General features: G+C 40.5%; 1 protein-coding gene across 1 annotated transcript; it reads right to left on the reverse strand.

Annotated features, from left to right (window-relative positions):
• Nucleotides 1-2,284: 2,284 nt before the first annotated feature.
• Irs4 (insulin receptor substrate 4) lies at nt 2,285-16,134 on the reverse strand. Its single transcript, XM_090326121.1, has 2 exons — nt 12,297-16,134; nt 2,285-2,378 (listed from the first exon to the last, which is right to left on the reverse strand). Exons 1-2 carry the CDS (start codon nt 16,132-16,134, stop codon nt 2,374-2,376), a joined length of 3,843 nt encoding a protein of 1,280 aa, XP_090182247.1. The 3' UTR covers nt 2,285-2,373.
• Nucleotides 16,135-20,174: the final 4,040 nt, after the last annotated feature.

Genomic DNA, 20,174 nt, shown 5'->3' on the forward strand with positions numbered 1-20,174 from the left:
ACCTGTGACTAATTGTACCTGTTACTATGTGTGTGTACTGTTGTTGTGTATGAGTTTTCCTTTCATTTATTCAGCAAGTGTTAACTCTGTGCCATACTCTCTGTACCCTCTCGGCTGGCAGCCCACGAATCTAAAATGTAAATAAAGTGAAACAGCAATTGTCCCCAAATAATCTTTTCTTCCTACAAGTCTGAAAGATGATGACAGAACTTACTGGCGTATAAAATGGTAACAGAAGGCTTGAAGAAAGGCTGCCTAAAGAGTACATTGTTACAATGAACAAAAGCCACACTGCATTATATGATTGTGTTATATAATTAGATTGGAACAAGAGGGGAGTGTGAAAGGAGTGATGAAGGTGATGTCTACTAATGACCAGTAACTGAAGAAGTAACTGGCCCCGTAGTTACATCCTCTCCTCAACATCCTTCACAAGGGGAAAAATTGAGCCCCACCCCATCCCTTTGGTTGGTAAGCAAGGGAAAGCAACAGAAGTCAACTCGGTTTTTCAGAAAGTTAGTTTAGCAGCATGTACTATACGCCTGCTCAAAGATAGAAGTACACATTCAAAGACATCAAAACCGAGTGGCAAAAAACTTCAGATAAATTGTACACTACTTCAAAGTTGCACATCAAATGCAAAGCAATTTTTTAACAGAGTTTCACACAACAGGTACATCTACAATCACATGTTAACAGGTACACAAAGGTGTAAATACACACAAGCATGTGCATACACCCACTAGCACTCATACACTGATACAAACACTCACCCAAACACTCACACCCATCTGTGATATGATGAGGTTTGCCAGTGATGGCACCACAATCCATGCTTGTGTGCCATTACGTAACAAAGCTCTAAGCAAGCTTCAAGACCTTTGTACCTATCCTCTGTGGTCACCACCTGTTGGTATCATGTTCTCAAAGGTCCAGGTTCCTAAAATCTTAGCTCAGTTTCCATCAGAGGCAAGCAAAAATAGAAGGGGAGTGCTTGCTCTGATATTTTTTTGAAAAAAGAAATTTAGTACATCTTATATCAGCTTAGTATCCAGAAGGAAACCAGGCCCTATAAGAAGTTCCTTTTTGGCTTAAGTTCTAATCAGAATACAGAATGATAAGTACACACTAATTTATTGAATATGGGAAACTGATTTTGTTATAGGAGTCCTGGGCAAAGGAAGTAGAGTGGGTGTTGGGGGCAAGGAAAGAATGAGGAAATCAGAGGATGAGAGAGGGAAGGTCCCAAGAGGCATTCAGGGGTCTTGTGAGAAGGAGACTTGAATATGCTTGCTTCTTCTACGAGGAAAATGCAAGTTTCAAAAATGAAAAAGAAACAAGTTTGAAAATGGTCAATCTCTGAGCAGAACATTACTATCATGTATATGAACAAGTAGATAACTTGCTCCTCAGTTCTGCACTTTAAAATGTAGTAAATGCTCAATCAAGTTAGCTGCTGTCATTAAATGTGGACAGACTGCTGTAGTTTTGTTAGTGAACAAAACAGATTATCTGCCCTTTAGTTTTTCCTTTAAAATATGCAAATTCTCTATCAAGGTATCAGTTTAGTTGACATCTAATTCCTTGATCAAAAAATGTTTTATGTATGTACTAGTCAAAAAATTCCAGATCATACCTACCTTCTCATCTATGCAAGTGTTTTTTTTTTCTTTATCTGCCCTTCTTTTAAGGTTTAACTTGCATATGAATCCAAACATTATATACATCATTAAAGTTGGTATTGTCTCTTTTTACATAGATAACAAAGAACATTTTAAAAGAAAATATAAGCAATACGATATGCTAACTTTTATAGTACGTGTTTTGTTCCAAAAATGAGGAAAGTAAACTAGAAAATCAAAATAAAGCACAGCCAGTATCCAGTGGCTCACACCTGTAATCCTCGCTATTTACAAGGCTGAGATCTGAGGATCAAGGTTTAAATTCAACCTGGGCAGAAAAGTCTGTGAGACTCATATCTCCAAATGAACAATAAAAAGCAGGAAATGGGGCTGTTGCACAAGTGATAGACTTGAGCAAAAAAAAAAAAAAAGAAAAAAAAAGAAAAAGCTCAAGTACAGCCCTCAGGCCCTGACCCTACGACCCGCGCGCGCACACACACACACACACACATACATACACACAAAGCACAGTGTGAATATTCAACATCACTGGATCCATAAGCAGCAGAAATAAAGATCTCTGAGCAGGATCATTCAGCTGATAGAGTCCACTTGTTGACATGTAGAAACTTAAGTTGCTTTCTATTCAGAAACCTTTGAATTCTCTTCCTTTTAGGCAGATCTGGAGTAGGCAAAGATCAAATTCTAGCTTGTCACTTTTCTTCTACAGTGTGTTTTTGTGGCAGTGTAATCACTCTATAAAGAAAGATTATGAGACAACAATCAGTTGCAGAATTTTAATATGAGGAACGATAACATGTTCCTGTTGTAAAAGAAAACAAAACAAAGCAAAATCTAACCAGAAGTTTTTGAGATACATATTGAGACTGACTCAATTAACCAGATGTGGATTCTCAACTCTGCTGGCTGCCTGTGAAGAAAAAAACCCCACCAAGCTGGCAAAGACACAGGTCAGTTACACTTTTTGCAGTCCCACACATCCCCTCCCCCGCAGGCTGTCACTCCGACATTCTTAGTGGAAATGGAATCACTTTGCACATGCATACACTATTCTAAGTCTTCATAGCAGAGCCTGAAATTGAGCCCCTTAGGGGGATAACAGAGTGATCTTCCTTCTACATACATTTTCCAGGCTCGGCAGCATTAAGTCTTCTGTCCCAATCACCTAATCTTTTCTAAAAGGAAAAAAAATCATATCTGCAAAGATTTGGTTAACATTTCCATCTGTTTGCTAAAATAGGGTAAAGCATTGCTCTTAGCTTTGTGCTTTATCCGAGGTTGCATCATGGAGAGCACAGCTTGTGTAGTATTGGGGATCAAGTGCATAGAAGAAGCTACTAAACCAAAGGCCCAGGATAAAAGCCCAGCAAGTGAATATGGAATATGTGTAACTTTATGATTGGGTCAAATTAAAGTACTAAATATTCTATTTCATTCAAGACAAGCTAAAAGAATCCATGGAAAGCATCCTGTAGGTTTCAAAAAAAAACCTTTAATTAAACTAAAAATATGCACTTTAGCTATTCATTCTTTTATCAGATAGTTTGATGAATATAAAACTTGAATGTAGAGGAAATATGGAAGGCCTCCACTCTCCTCATTGTATGACCCTTTTCTCACATTGAAACATTAAAATATAAGTATGCTAGATCAGTAAAGATCTTAAGTATTGTATCAGCTATGGACTTATGAAACTTTAAATTCAATGTATCTTTGAATGCCATAAACTCTGAGATACATCTATTAGCAACTCATTTATTTCCAGCAAAATTGGGCTAGACAAGAATTACAGAAATTTGAATACAACCATCTATTGTAACCAAAATTTGAGGGCAGAAAGGTATCTCATCTAATATAGTTTACAATTTTGTAATATGAAAGTATTTTCAAATGTTTATTGATAGCATGCTGGAGGATTTATTACCACATATATAGAGACTATTAAATTTTTATTCATATGTCTATTGTTTTCTTATGATAGCCTGCATTAGTATTGGATAAATGCTTGACAACTTACAAAGACCTGGTATTGTGCAATTGTAAGTTTATAAAATATGTCAATTTCTGTTTAACTATTAATGCTTTCCAAAATAGGATAATCCTAAAATAATTTAAGTTGCTTTGGAAATGCATTATGGGAATTTGTGCCACAGATTTGCCTTTATAATCCTGTTTTACTTAGGCCAATGTTAAAATGAGTTTACATTCCCTGAACACATTCCAAAGAACAAACGTAAGTATCTCAGAAGCTTGTGAGGTGGCAAAGGAAAGTAATTTGGGATTAAAACTATCATTAACAGTCTATTCCTTAGATTCATTCCTTCTTCATTTTTATATAATTTCACCCCCAGAAAAGTAAATGGTGATACTTTTAATAATGTGTTCTGTTTTTGATGTTTTTATTCCCATTTGATGATGACATGTTATAAATAATTACATTATTATGCATCATTTTAAATTAAAAATGTTAACCAAAGATGAATCTCACTATTAATGGATGATACAATCTTCAATACATTTTTATAGATAAGTGAGACATTTTTAATGGACTCCAAAATGTCAAACATTTCTCTCTTGCTTCCTCCAAAGCCTGACAGCTATCATCTTCTAAAAAATTTGTTTCAGCATATAATATGCAAATCTGAAGATTAATCTTTAATAATTGAAGGTATATATGAATTTAATATGCTTAGAAGTTTGTAGGCAAAATAAGGCAGTTCCTCCACGATATTACAGACCCCTTTATATGAATCATAAGTCCAAAAAGTAATAATTATCCTGATCAGAAAATGTGAAAACAATACATACTGCTACTCTCTTTTTCTTTTCAAACATTTCCCTGGTGTTAACAAGTGCAGTTCTTTTAGAACTCAAGAAAATTGTTGTTGTTTGTAAAGCTGGGTGCCAGTAACTGGTACCTGTAAACTAAGAACTCAGGAGGTTTAGTTCTGACGATTATGGTTTGAAGTCAGCTGGGTTAGGAAAGTCCATGAGACTCTTATCTCAAATTAACCAGCAAAAAGCTGGAAGCAGGGCTGTGGCTTAAGTAGTGCAGTGCTAGCCTTGAGCCAAAAGCCCACAAATAGCTCAAGCTGTCCTAGTCCCGAGTTCAAGCCCTTGGACTGGCACACAGACAAAAAAAAAGAATATTTTTTCAAGTGGAATTGAAACTCCTTATTCTGTTCATGAGTCAACATTCTGTGCTTGTAATCAACTGGTGATCACAAAAGACAATAAAGTAAACCACAGAAGAAAAGCAAGCAAAATGAAATGAAGGGAAATGGAAGGACAATCCCAAAGATGAATATACAATAATGCAATACTATTTAGAATAGCATTGTTTTTTGCTTATATGTGTTTTTTCTTCACTACAGATAACTGTCATTCCTTTCTGTGCCTTATAAATGTATGGGAAGATGGTACATTGTGGCTTCATAAATGTGAAACACTTCCTTAAGGGTAAAATTCAACGATCACCATCATTACCCTTTACAATGTCAATCATATTTGCTTTTTCTGTTATCCATGATAAAATACAACTTTGTCACTGTGACAATGGTTTTGTATCAGAATAGACAAAAGAATATGAAAGGGGAATGGATGACACTTGTAAGCATCCACATTCTTACATGTCAACTCAGTTGTTTCACATCTGCCATCACTAGCAGGCCCCATGCTTGTTCTTTCCATTGCTGATTATATGAACACAAGCTGTTTTGGAATCAGGGAATCAGCCACCCTATTTTTATTCAATGTCAGTGTATCTTCAACCTGCCAACACATACGTGGGTCACTTTACCGTGCTCACATAAAGAATGCAAGTTTCTAAGCTGGGTGTAGTGGCTCATGCCTGTGGCTCATGTCTGTAATCTTAGCTACTCAGAAGCCTGAGATCTGAGGATTGCAGTTCAAAGCCAGCCCAGGCACAAAAGGACCTGAGACTCTTATCTCAAATTAACCTCTAGAAAATGGGAAGTGGGGCTTGGCTCAAGGGTAGGGCGGTAGCCTTGACTGAAGAGCTCAAGGACAAGCACCAAGGCAGAGTTCAAGCCTCTGCCCACCAAAAAATGAATGCAAATTTCTAGATTTTACTATAGAAAATCTTCAATTTACAAAAGAAATATATTCTAAAAGGTCACTGTTTTTTGTTGAAACTCAGAATCAATTCTCATAAAAAAAACTTGTAAATAAATGATGGAGAGATGAATAGCTCTGTTCATACATGACTATATTAAACCTAGGTAGTTCCTAAACTAAAACAGGTACCGTTTGTACTACAACTAACCATCATATCTACAAAATATATCTGAAATTTCAAAGTAGCATTCTAAGCAAATACATCTTCTATCCATTCAAGAAATAATGCTCCTAAATTCAAGACAGTGGGATACTTGGGAACAAGATAGCAGTATACAGGAAACTGTGGAAACAGTAGTAGCCACAGTAAAGACGCACTCAATGATGAGTGACCCCTGAGGGGTTGTATGCCCTGAAGGCTGGAGGTGTGCAATGGAAAGGACTGAGTGAATAGCTCAATTCCCATAGGTGCAAAAGTGAGCAGTGAATTTAGAGATAAAGCAAACTTTCACTGACATTCTGTTTCAAGTCTAGAAATAGAAGATTAGGCATCATAAAGAGGCAAATTATATATATGATGAAAACTAACTAGAGTGATGACAATTTCTGGAAAATTAGATATTCAATATATCTAGACGTCTGGCTAGCATTAAATATTGTGGTCAATCCAACCATGAAAACGGTTTTAAATACTGTCTCTGTGCCAACAACTGACTATAAGGAGAGTGGGCTATACAGACTTGAAGTGCACAACAAGGTTTCCTTCATGGAAGGCTATTCCTGCAAGCGAACCACAAGTGAGCTGTGAACTGGAAGTTAGCCACATGAGGGAAGTTATGTTCTCTGTGGGCGATGCATGATTCCTAGGATGACTCTCACCTGTTTAGCCAGAGATCAGAAAACAGCATGTTTTCCTGAAATTAAGGTCTGACAATGTGTATCTGGGGGTAAAATTCACTGTATACCAATACAGGAAGTTTTAACCAGGAAGGAAATTAGAAAAAAAAATTGTACACACTGTCATATTTCACTAAATAAATATTTTAGTTGATACTTTACATTCTTGAAAAACTCAATTCCTCAACAAGAAACTGAAAGGTAGCCTCTAAAAGAAGGCAAATCTGAAACAGTTATATATGTCAACATTAAGATATTTAAAAGTTCCTATTTTTAAGAGTGCTGAACGTACCTGTCCAAAGATGGAAATGAGACCCATAGTTTCATACCGAAGAATCAATGCAGAATGACTACAGAACATATTTTACATACAAATGGCAAGTATTTCATCATAACAATTTTATCAATAGTTTTAAAACTGCAGCCTGATAGCAGTGCTGCCAACTAAGTGCAGTGTAATATATTCATTTCATTATTCTAAAAAGTAGTTTTTTTTAAATCTCACATTTCCACTCAGGACCAAGTAATGTTTGCCAGTAAATGATCCTCAACAATCTAATAGCCCAGGGGCATCTTTTAGACAAAACATACTGCAGGCTTTAATTAAGCATTTTACTAAAGCTATCTTCCAATACTGCCAATAAAATGTCTAGGATATTTTTGCATAGTCTTAATGCCATAAAAAGGTGCTAAAGAAAATGAATTTAATTTTCAGCAAGGATTTTATGTCCTAAGGGCAAGATTTGAGTTTCAAGACTTCTAAAATCCACTTGCCTGCTTGCCAAAAGCAAGTTTACGTTTAGAACAAATGGACAGCATCTGTTTCTACAGTAAATTTTCCTTCCCATCTCTATGGCTTTATCCTGTTTGGCCCACTTTGATGACATTGATTAGAATATCAGATTTCATGCAGAAAGAATTAAAAAAAAACTTCTGGCAATCAATGGAAATGACTCTGGATTATTAAGAAAACCAAAGAAATCAGTTAAGGAAATGACCACTAATGGGGATTTACTGAAATGCACTTTTCTCCCCAGTGTTTCTGTAGGATTTAAACAGATACATGTGCTATTTGTGTTTGGGAGATAAAAACCACTTAACTCCTCAGAAGATCAGATGTAAAACATTCAGTACCAGCAAAAGTCAAATTCTTTTAAGAGCTACCATAGTTTGATTTAATGAAAATTACCTCAGCCCTGTCAAGTAATGCACAGTTATAGTAGTGAATACATTATAGGAAAGTTTAATACTATCAAGTTCAACTAAATTTAATTCTTCCCAAATATTGCTTATATAATAATTGTTCACCAATATGAAAACAACAGATTATACACTAAAGAGAAATGTCTGGTAGGATGGATTTGAAATCCTTTTCATGAGTTAAGATTTGCAGTTCTGCCACACTTTGTGTGGGGGGGGGGGGGCGGGTGTTATGGGGATTGAACTCAGCCTGGGAGCTGCCCCAGAGCTCTTCAGCTCAAGGCTACCGCCCTACCCTTGGCCCTGGGTGTTGTCCTTGAGCTCTTCAGCTCAAGGCTACCGCCCTACCCTTGGGCCTGGGTGTTGTCCCTGAGCTCTTCAGCTTAAGGCTACCGCCCTACCACTGGAGCCACAGCCCCACTTCCCATTTCTAATGATTAATTGGAGATGAGTCTCCCATTCTTCAGTGCCAGGGCTGGCTTTGAACTGAGATCCTAAGATCTCAGCGTCCTGAATAGCTAGGATTACAGTGAGCCACTGTGCCCGGCTGCTACTTACCTTTTTGATCAGGGGAAAATCCTTACCATCAGCTTCACTTTCAGTACTTAGGATTCCATCAGTAAAATAAACAATTCGAATGTGCTTTGAAAACTATAAAAAAATCTGCAACTGGAAAGCATTCCCTCCATCAACAAATTGACAATTTAACACGTTTTTCTTGCTGTTCCCAACAGTGGCTACACAGCCACATGTGTTTCAACACACTTTTTTTTTTTTTGAGAAACCTGAGTATGTTTCCAAAACAGCTCCCTGCTAATGAGCCAAAGTACTTTGGTTCATGCATTACAATTAGGGACAGGAAAAGAAAATAAGGCATCCTGTCTGAGTGTTTTTAATTTTCTTTTTTCCCCCCTTCTTTTGCATGTGAGATAGTCTTATGTGCTTAACTAAAGTTCTGGATCTTGTTCAAAATAAATCCTTTTCAACAGTCTGAAGTTTTTATCCTGGAAGCATCATCTTTAAAATAGAATGAAAGAAAATGAGTGATTGCCAACAACCTTAGCCAACTTTAAGTGAGGCTCTCATTAATTGTTAAAGGTCAAATACTTTATTATTTGAAATAACTATTTAAATTTGAGGGGTTAACTGTCGCCTAAATTAAGTGACCAGCAATAGTGCCTAGGACATCTGTGCTGTGTGGAAGTTTTGCTTATAATAAATAAATTCAATAAACAAAAAGTAATTTGCTGTCAACACCTCTACTATATAACAATGAGATGTGGCAGCAGTGCACTCCGGCTTCAGCTTTCTACAGGTTGAGATCTATTTCTAAAATTACAAAGCTAATTACTTTTTTTCATTTTGCTTTTTAATACTGACTGCTATCATAATGTAACTAACTTGTAATAATTACTGTCTACCTCTAGAGCTGACATTTCCATCAACCTCTCTTGAATGAAAAAAAACAAAAACGGAAATTTTCACCTCAAGAAACTTCAATCTACCCATTCCACACCAAATAGCTTTTAAAAAAAAGCAAAAAGTAATTTCCTAAAAGACTAAACCAAATAAAATCTATCACTTCTTGCTGAAGGCTAATGTGTTATTTAAAACATGAAGACTTTATTTTCCATAAAATGCTTCAAAATATTTCATTAATTGAAATTCATGCTCAAGTTAATTTTCCACAGTCTGTCTTTCAAATTCACTTGGAAAAAAAACACCTATAAAGTACTCATTCATATGTAATTTGATACAAAGGAGACTATATATTCATTTCGTATTATCTGAAAAAAAGCTGTCACTTACAGTATAAATTACATTAAATGCATTTCAAAAATAAGCATCCCAATCATCCAACTCTAAACAACTTTGTGCGGTATTTTAAATGAAAAGTAACACTTGATGATAAAGAATTTTAATTTAGCTTTTTTCTAAATTTAGTAACTTTAAAAAATCATGTATAACACTTGCAGTGTGCCAGGTACCACTCTAAACACTTTCCATAAATGAACATCATTCATTATTTGAATATAACTCCTAGCACTGCTTTTGTTCCTCTATCAGAATCTTTTGTGTATCTTCACAGTATCATTTTATTTCTTAAATACTGCATAGGAAAATGAAGAGACAAAAAGAAGCAGAAATAGTGAAAGTTATTCAATAACTTAGTGATTTAAATTGACCAGATTCATTCAACCTGTTCTTAATACTTCACAGGCAAAATTTTGTTGTGTGAATTCACATTTCCTGTAATCATTATCTCTTCACCACACCTCTTTCCCTCCAGTGCCATTCCTTCAATACATCAACAAATTAGATGCCCGAATCACTCTTACCACCAAAAATTCTGCAAAAAACTAAATCAGTTTAAATGGTTGAAATTTCACTTCAATACCAATCCTATAAAACACAACAAAAATATATTGTAAATTGCCTTCCCCTTCATTCTTTGATTTCAACATAAGCATCTGTCATGCTACCTTGTAAGGTATAAACTCCTAGCTGTAGTCAACCAGTGAATTTAGGAATTTCTTCATAAACAATGCGTTAGGATGATGTTAAATCTCCAAATAAACACAAATCTATAAATCAGTAATGTATACTAATATAATGACCACTGGATCTGCATAATCCTTAAATGTCAAGGTTTTTTTTTCAAAAACCAATAAGATTTCACCATTTTAAATCTTTGCTTCAAGAAGGATTAGACTATTACAATGTATTAGTAAATTTCTGTGAAAACTCCTTGTTTCAATGAACCAGAAAGTCACAATCAACTATACAATGTATACTCTTCCATCAAAGTTGTAAGTGGTATCTTGAGCAGTTAAGGTACAAAGTAGCATAAGACAGTTTTCAAGTGTACTTTATAGAATAAAATAAACCTCTTTCTGAAAAGCTGATTAGGAATAAAGATCATCCAGATGTAGTTATAAAATTTAAATGCAGTTATGTAGCCATGGTGTGTATGTGTGTGTGTGTTAGGAAGGCTTACAACTTAAAGGGCTTCTGAATTTAATTCTTTAGCAAGCCAAAGCATCCTTTTGTTCTTTTAATGATCACTCTTTTAGTGTGTCAATGCTGAAAATGTGAGGTTTTGTATGGAAAATTTTCTATAGTAAGAGAAAAAGGGGAGGTTGGGGGGGGCTACACCTGCCATAAATAGAGAGCTTGTTAGGTGACTGTTGTGATCAGTCCCCAACTTGTTCTGCCTGATCAAGCACAGTGGGCAGAGATCCATTCACAAAAGCATTCCACAAAACAAGCAAAGCAAAAATCTTCTCTAAACTGACTACTGGAATGAAAACTGCTGGGGTCCATCCGTCCTCTTCACTAGGGAAGAAGCATAGTCTTTTAAAGAGCCAAAGGGATTATGGGGACATCATCTTCTCCAATCGTTTTTGGAGAAAAGCTCAAGATAACACTGTGCAACTTAACATACAGTGGACTCACTCTAAAATCTGTTTCTAAGTCAAACAGTTCCTACTCTTCCTTTACTTCTTCCTGTGGAACATTAGTTCCTTAAAAAAAAAACCTGTTGTTGCAGGGCAAGCAACCCCTGGGGTCTTGTTTTCCTCCATGCTCTTTTAAGTTGTTTTTCTAAAGATTTTCCAATTAGATGTTTTAAATGCCTTTGAAAGCTTTGAAACAATATTCATATCCATTATCAAGCTGTTGCCACACCTTCTTTTAAAAGAGTGGGTGGGTGGGTTTAGGAAGAAAAGGAGGCAGGTAAAACTTACTAGACTGTCTCTACCAATAACAAAGAAAAACAACACTCATGTTTTTTGCAATCTTGTGTAAAAACAAGAAAAAGGATCAATACGAAAACACATTCCACACCCAAATATTTTCTTTTAAAATCACCTGTGGCTTGGGACTATTTATGTTTTGCTTTTCCCACCTCCTACCACCATTCACTCTGGCAATGGGGAGGGAACTTTCAAGGTAAACCATAGAAAACTAGCACAAGAATGACTACTTCTTCCCACCCTGAAAAGTAACAATGTTATTAGTTTATTGTTACTATTTAATATATATTCTGTGCTCTTAATTCAATTTTTGTACTTACAAATAGACATTTGCAGAAAAAGCAACTTTTACCTGTGGATTTGAAGTTCTAAAGTGTCTTCCTTCATATTATCATTAATGGTGGAGAAAGAACTTTGCAAGGATCCTTACATATGTCCTCTATTTTATTTTTAATTACTCTTAAGCAGTAAAAGCAAAGGTTAAATGATAGTTGCTTCTGCCCACATAAATTTGTGGTTAGATAAAAGCTTTAATTTTTTTTGCAAAGATCAAATGACATCGAGAGGATAATTATAATTAAAACTGAATTCAATTCTGTATGGCAAACAAGAGCAATTAACAAGATGCTACCGCCCTTATCGCTAACACTGGACAGCAGCGCATCAATGCACTCATTAGAAAATGTCAGTTAACTTTAGGGAAATTAATTCTAAAATTACTAACCTCTTTTCGGAGAGTCGAATTTATTGTAGTCACGTCCGGCATAGTCCATTCGCATGTAAGTGGCTTCGTCATCGTCATCACGGTCGTTGTCCTCAGAATCCACCCTCTGCAGGGGTCTCGGCACCCGCCCGTGGCGAGGTGGCAGTGGCGGTGGCGGTGGCGGTGGCGGAGATGGAGCAGCAGCCGCCGCAGCTCCCCCAGCCACGTTTTCACCTCCTGCAAGATCAGCAGCTGCATTTGGGGCTCCAGGATTGGCGCCCTGTGCCATGCTCTGAGCCCGGTTTACTGCCTCAGCCTCAACCACATTAGCAACAGGTTGGAACCAATGGGTGGAGGCGGAGTCAAATCCAGCAGCGGCCTCCAAGCCCGCGGCGGCTGCGCCCATGCCAGGGACCGCCGCGAGCGCGGAGGCCGCAGCTATCGCTCGGCCCAAGGCTAAAGGTGACACCATTGCCCGGGCAGCAGCCGAAGCCGAGGCTGCGGGAAGGTCTCTTTCCAGGCTGTCAGTCGGGAAAGCCCAGACAGCGGTTGTAGCGGCTGCAAAGAAACTTTGCGAGCGGCTTTGTGGGCGTTCTCTCTCTTGCACTTCCTCCTGCAGCAGCCTAGCTACAGGTGGTGGCTCAGAGCTTCGGCTAGGAGAGAGAGAAATGTCCATACAGCACTCAGAAAAGGGATCAACTACGTAGATTCGACCCGTTTCAGCATCATAGCGAATGGTACGGTCAGCAAAAGGCACGGGTGGTGTCATTATTGCTGGATTGAAAATTACTTCAATGTAGTCAACCTCTTCCACATTAGCATTGCTACCTGGAGCACTGGCAGGAAGAGGAGCATGTGGCCACCTAGCACCATCCAGAGAGAAGGGGTTGGCACCTGGTATAGCTCTTAAAAGATCGGAGAGGCGACTTGCTGGATTTGAAAATGGCACTCCGAGTCGAATGTTCAGATAATTAGAAAAAGCTGAGTGTCTGGGGCCAGCAATTATGCCCCACGAATTTGGCAGTGCTTGAGCAAAGGGGGCTGGCAAATTCCTATCTCTTTTAGTGAAGTCAATGTTGACGTAGGCACTGGCCCTGTCAGTTTCTCTCAGCTCATGTGTGAACGTTAGTGGTTTGGGCTTGATTTTATTTCCTTTTGTCATAAAAGAAAGACGGGTTGGTCTTTGAGCCTTATTTTGAGTGGGTTCATCATCTGAAGGTTTTAAAGATGACCCCTCATCTCTAGGCTTTGAGAATGACCCCTCAGCCGAAGGCTTTGATGGTGCATCTTTGGGCCCCTTGTTAGAAGAGGTTTCTTTGTCTACACCCCTCCCCAGGAATTTTCCGGGTAGCATTGGTACGTACTCACTGTGGTCACTTTGTCCTAAAGGTGAGCTCTGAAAACGATTTGGCAGAGAGAAGTAGGAGCTCCAACTTTTGGAGGAAGAGCCCCCTTGAGGATTTCGGGGGTTTTTTGGAATTGCACCTGCTCCTGGGGCCATAAACATGTAGTCACTGTCACTGTCATTGTCCTTTGAGTCTTCCTCTTTATTAGGATCATCGGGTGCTCTTGAAGGACCTGGGGCAGGCGGTGGGCTCACTCTGGGAAACATCATCATGTATCCTCTTGAATCTTCAAAAGGTGATCGAGAATGGCGATTTTTTGAAGCAGAGACATTGTGAGGTGCCATTGGCATATAATCGCTGGAACTTGCAAGAGAGGCAGCCACCCCGGGCCTCATGGGAACGTATGGGTCATCTTCATCGTCATCAAAAGCTCTGGGTCTGTAGGACGCCCGAGCTGTACCTTCTGGGGTGTCTGTGTCTCTTTTTGTCTCCTTGGCTTCTTTGCGTTCTTTGGTGGCCCCTCTGTCAGCACAAAAGTAAAGTCGGAATCTTCCCCCAGACTTCGCTTTCCCACCAGTTGCTCCTGCTGGAGGTGGGGGTGGAGGCGGGGGAGGGGGTGGAGGCAGCATTTGCTGTTGCTTGCTTTGAGATAGTTTGCCAAAATACGACTTTTTTTTGACAGATTTGCCACGATCATCATTACCATTAGAGTTCTTTCCACTTCTAGAGCCTTTGCCCCCTCCAGAGTTCTTCTCACCCCCTGAGCCATGGCCATCTCCGGGTCCCTGGCCACCCCCTGAGCCGTGGCCCCCTCCAGATCCCTGGCTGCCGCCTGAGCCATGGCCACCTGCAGTGCCCTGACCACCTCTTGAACACTGGTTTCCTCCAGAGCCCTGGCCACCTCCAGATCCATGGCCACCACTTGAGTCCTGGCCACCTGCAGATCCCTGTTTGCCTCCTGCACACTGGTTCCCTCCAGAACTCTGGCTACTGGAGCCTTGTCCATTTGCGCCCTGGCCACCTCCTGAGCCTCGGCCATTTCCTGAACCCCAATTGTTCATTGGCATGTAGTCCCCTTCACCACCTTCCTCCTTATCTTTGCCTCGGGGTTTGCCTTTCCCCCCAGGGTTTCCCGAGCCTGAGGCTTCACCAGCTCCATCACTGGGAGCTACATCAGGGTGCGAGTCACATACCGGGCTAGAGTCTAAGCGGCGAAAAAAGCCGGCTGGCACAGAAATCGCTCTCCTGCACCTGCGCGCTCTGGACAGGTGCTGCCTTTCACGCCTGAAGGGAGGCACGGGCTCGTTAGGTGTGATGAGGCGCCTGGTAAAGAGCATCTCGCCTTCCCTGTTAGCAAGGCCCCTAAGGTGGTAAAACTGCTCAAAGCGGGACCTTCGGAGCCAGCCTCCAGGCTCCAGCGGCAGCATGCCCAGGTGCCTCCTAGCGGACAGCAGGGTTAACAGGTGGGCGCCAATACTGATGCTGTAGCTGCGGCAGCGGGCTCTGTATTCGTCTGCACACAAAGCTCTCATCTTTTCCAGAAAAAGCTCATGCATGTTTTGCGCCACCACAGAGTCATCGACCTGCATCCACAGTTCCCCTGGACCGATGACAGTGGATCTGCCGACTTCCAAGAAGAAATACTGCTCCGAGTGTCCACAGCGACGGATGCTCAGGAGCTGGACGACCACGCTGGCCACGTCGGTGTTCAGCCTGACGAACACCACCTCCTCGTCGGTAAGACACAGCCGGAACACGCCGCTCAGCTCTTTTCTGTGCCCCAGCCCCCTGGGTTTCACTACTACCTGCCACACGTCCTTGTAGAACGTTGGCTCGGCCGCCGCTGCCGCTGCTAGCGCGCCCGGCTCTCCCTCGGGCTGCGCGCTGAGCGTGCCGCAGCGGCGGCGCTTGCTCTCGAGGATGAGGCGGCTGAGCAGCAAGTACCAGCTTTCTTGCTCCGACTCATTTTCGGCTACCATAGCGAAGTACTCGTCTTGGGTGAAAAGGGCAATGAGGTGACGGTACCTGGCATCCGCTCGCTGGCTCACCGAGAAGCACTGGTACAGGATGATCACGCGCCGTGGTGGGATGAGCGCCGGCACCGCCGCACCCGAGGCGGCGGCCGCAGCCGCAGCCGCCGCAGCACGGACACTGTGCCTGAACTTCCTGGCATTTTCGTAGTATTCCAGCCGAGCCGGGGCATCGGCGGTCTCGAGTTTGAGTACGAAGTAACGCCTGTGTCCATGCTTCTGCTTCCGCAGGTAGCCGCGTTTACACACTTCGTCCCCGACGGGAAGGTCCTCTTCTTCCGACTCCGAATCTGACCGGGAACCCGTGGCCGTAGAGAGCCACATGGCTCCCGGACAAGACGACCCGGTCCCAATGAGTGCGGTTTGGGTTCCGGAGGAAAGAACCGGAGTGGTCGCCACTGCTGCTAGAGCTGCCGCTGTTGCCGCTGCTGTAGCTCTCAGTCTCTTCGTCGCTTGGTCGCCAGTGAAGGAGCAACTCGCCATGGTGATGCACGGTGGTTTTAAGGTGAGCGAGGGAGGGGGGCGGGAGCCTCAGGGAAGGGAGGGGTGAGGGAAGAGGCCGTCTACCCCCGCCAGCCAGCAAGCCCGCCTCAGCCCCCCTCCTGCCTGGGTTGGCGCCCCCGCCCACTTCAGTCTGGGCGCGCGGCAGCGGGCAAAACAACACGTGACCACCACCTCACGCGGCGACCGCTGCGGATCTGGCTAAGGGAGCAGTAGTGGGGCCGCAACGCCGGTAGTGGAAGTGTGCGAGGGAGGGGGCGGTGAGCCCTGGAGGCGGGGCCACCTCCAGCTGGCCCTAGACCCTCAAGGTAATTCTCTGGGCCTGAGTTCGGGATTGGAGGAGTGAAATCTCAGAGGACCAGATGAGGTTCTCGGGCCCTGTTATGCTAAAAAGAAGCCTAAGAAAGTGGGAGGGGCGGGAAGCAAACCGGGTGGGTTAGGGGCTTGAGTGGCCAACAATCCGGACTGGGCCGGGCGCGGGCACAAGAAGCAGGCTCCATTGGCTGGAAGGAACCAGTGGTGGCAAGAGGGGGCGGAGCTCCAGAATCGGAGGAGCGGAGCCAGCTACCGCGGACGCTGAGCGGTTTGTTTGTTTATTTGGGAAGCGGGAACCAGGTGAAATGGTTTCGGGTCTCTCATTGGTTGTTAGGACAGATGGGAGGGCCTGGCAAAAAGGCGGCCGTGAATTCATTTAGTTGGGGGCTTCTGGAGGAACGAGGACTGGGGGTGGGGAGGGGAAGTAGCTGAGATTCCCGCCCCCCCCCTCGCCCCGCTCACTTTTCGGTGTGCTTGTCCTGCTTTGAGGCAGTAAACAACCCTCGGGGAGTAGCTGTTAATGGTAGTGATAAATGCTTGCAAATCCCAAAGCCACTGTGACCTCTCTGTGGGCGCTCTCTCTTTTTCTCCCTGTTGCTCATATACATTCTTTATTCCTATCGCAGTCCTTCCCTCCCACTGCACGCAGCGGGCGGTAATGCTCTGGAAAAAGTATCAGCCGTCCCTGGGAATGTGGTAACGACCTGGGCTCCCAGACCTGCTCCCCACCACGCCATACAGACTCCGAGCCCTATCTACCCCTGAAGAACGCCAGCGATTCGAACACACAGGAATAACCGCGAGGTCTTCAAAATGAACGCTAGGTGTAAACAAACCGCATGTGCAGATCACCAAACCCAATTCGCTAAAGATAGTATTTCATATATTTCATTAATGATGACTATGAAAACTAATTGGGGGCCTACGAGGTATACAGCCCTGTGTGCGAAAAATTCAGACTCGATTCTTACGGAAAAACAGAGCTATCATAATCTTTTTCTTGTGGGAGATGTTTTGAAAGGCGCCTTAAAAAAAAAGATCTCGAAATATTAAGTTGCTTTTTCTTGAACGAGATCGAAAAACTTTACAAAAACAAAAGCTCCATACCTAGAACAAAGGACTGTATGGAATACATATCTTAAACTAACCTTCGCATGCCTCCTGTCAAGAAAAGAAGGTCTTTGCTACATTTCCTTCAACAAGTTGACATCATAAAAATAAAGAACTACTGCTCCCTTCTTTCTGGAAAATCTACTGGATTGTAAGTGCGACCTCCTGCGCTTGTTCTCTCAGGAGCTGACTCGCTTTTTCTCTCCCTCCCTCTTTCCCTTCCCCTCTGTCTATAAGATTTCAAATTCTTCAGGATGGAGATGGTCTGAATTACATTCTAGTGTCTAAAGAATGGTCACATTTGAAAAGGGAAAGAACAAAGCATATGGAAATTCTCTCTTAAAGAATGGAATGTTAGTTCATTCTAGCCCTAAAGGAGACATTGCCTTAGGGTAATACTTTTAACTCTAACAAACTAGGTGATGTATGCATCACAAAACACACCCCATCTTTTCTCTCTAAAACCTTTCCTACTCAATGTTACAAACAGAACAAATGCATTTGAATTCATGGCACCTTTTACCTGGGCTTGTTTGGACCTAAAATATCTTAGGCTCAATAGTGCCAAAATATTACTGATATCAACCTTTCCTTTGCTGCTAGTTGCTTATGAAACTAGTGTATTCACAAGTGCTCCAAATAACGATGGTTTCTAAAAGGACCTGGAGTCAGAATGTCTGTGATTAGACTGAAGCTGTTACCTGCATGCTTCAGCTCTCTAGTCATATTAAGATTACAGCCAAAAGGATAGGGAGTGCTGTCATTTGGACTTTCATGATAGGCACTATGATATTTAGTATGCTAAACAAAGTTTTGCTTTTCATGGAAAGCTGAAAGCAAGGCAATGCATTTGAAAATGCTTGATTTGAAAACATGACATTTAAGAACACATTAAAATATTAAAATATATATGAAATAACATGGAATATGTGAAAAAGAATTTTTAATTTTCACATAATCTTTTCTGTCTAAATACCAGAATTTGACATATAGTAGTATGCTTACAGGTATATAATTTTGCATTCTATTGTTTTCACTTAGCATTACGTGATAACATTTCTCATATTACTATGGAAGAAAGTAAACATTTAAAATGCACCACACTAGTTCATAAGTTTCGAATAGTATCACTTCTAATGTATAATGTATTTAATCATTTCTCCATTGTGGGAGGTTTTAAGATATTTTCACTTTTTTCAGAATTATAAAGAATACTGAAATAAATATCTTGTATCTATGAATTTCAAAAATGTTGAAATAATTCCCTTGGAGTGAAAAATTGAGGACGGGAATTGCTAGATGAAAAGGAATAAGTATTTTTAACCTATTATATTGGTTTAGTCTGTAACCACATAGAACGATACTTTTTTTATTAATTGCATGTTCTCTACTATTCATTTTCATTCTTGTTTACTTGTAACCTAAAACATTTCTTTCTAGATTTGCTGACAATATATTGTCTTTTCTGCAAAGTATCTTTTCATGTTCTTTCACTTACCTATTTCATTCTTAGAGGTTTTTCTCATGTATGTGTGGATTGTTTACATAATAAAGATATTAAAACTCTGGTGTGCATATCTTGTCTTTTTCTCATCTATTGATTCTTTAAAAATCACATTTAAGCATGATTCTCTTCATTTTGAGAGATGTGTAAATTTATTTTAATGTGGTTTGTAGTTTAAAACAGATTCTTACAAAAATGTCATCACGATCACTTCTGTGCTTATTTTTTGTGTGATTCTTTGCTTATTTAAAGGTAGAGCTAAAGAGAACTACATTGGTATTTATTAGTTATCAATCTTAAATAATCCATTGTGACATTATTTTCTACTGTATGGAGGAAATTCTAGGACTAATCAATGTTCTAAAAAGTAAATGTGGAAATAATTTTAATACTGTTAGTCATTTTGTATACATGATATATTATGTATACAATATATCCTATTTGATAAGAACAAAGTGAAACAAAATGTACAGTGAGATGTTTCATTCAGGGGGGTTACTTAGAATGTTTTCAACAATGACAGTGAATCTGATGAGAGTGAATTCAGTAATTAGGTAGAATATCTGACTAAAAGAGCATTATTTTCTTTCCTTAGGTCAACCAAACCTTCCCTATCCTATAATTGTCCGAACACAAGCTTTTAGAAGACAGCGTCATTACTGAATTGCACCAGATGCTGCAGCTTGTCTGATATATATTTAAACTTTCATTTTCCTAGACAACTTAATGATATAGAATAGTTCTTTAGCTTAGGTCAGGTTTCCATAGGTAAAATAAAGCAAAGGGGTGGTACAGACATCTCAGTGTTTCAGGAAAAAGTAGAGACTGTTTGGCTTGAATTCAGCAGATGGTTTTGCTCGTGTTCTATCCTTTGCCTGTAGATTATTGTCACTTACCCTTTCTCTTTATATTTAGTACAATATTGGTAAAAATTCTTTGCACATTCAGATATAATGCTTGCAATTTTGGACTCTGAAATGATATTTTGTCACACACTTTTTAAAAAGCCACTGGTAAAATGAAATAAAACCCACAATATTTATTTTAGTTTGCCAATTTAGCTGGAAAATGTAGTATTACAGTTGTTATTTCA

This window comes from Megascapheus bottae, chromosome X (assembly GCF_031878675.1).
Source record: "Megascapheus bottae isolate mThoBot1 chromosome X, mThoBot2.hap1, whole genome shotgun sequence".
NCBI classification, from domain to species: Eukaryota; Metazoa; Chordata; class Mammalia; order Rodentia; family Geomyidae; genus Megascapheus; species Megascapheus bottae.

Bases quoted from the DNA above. Each gene is read 5' to 3' on its own strand.
- Irs4 (XM_090326121.1), bottom strand. From the start codon at position 16,134: ATGGCGAGTTGCTCCTTCACTGGCGACCAAGCGACGAAGAGACTGAGA.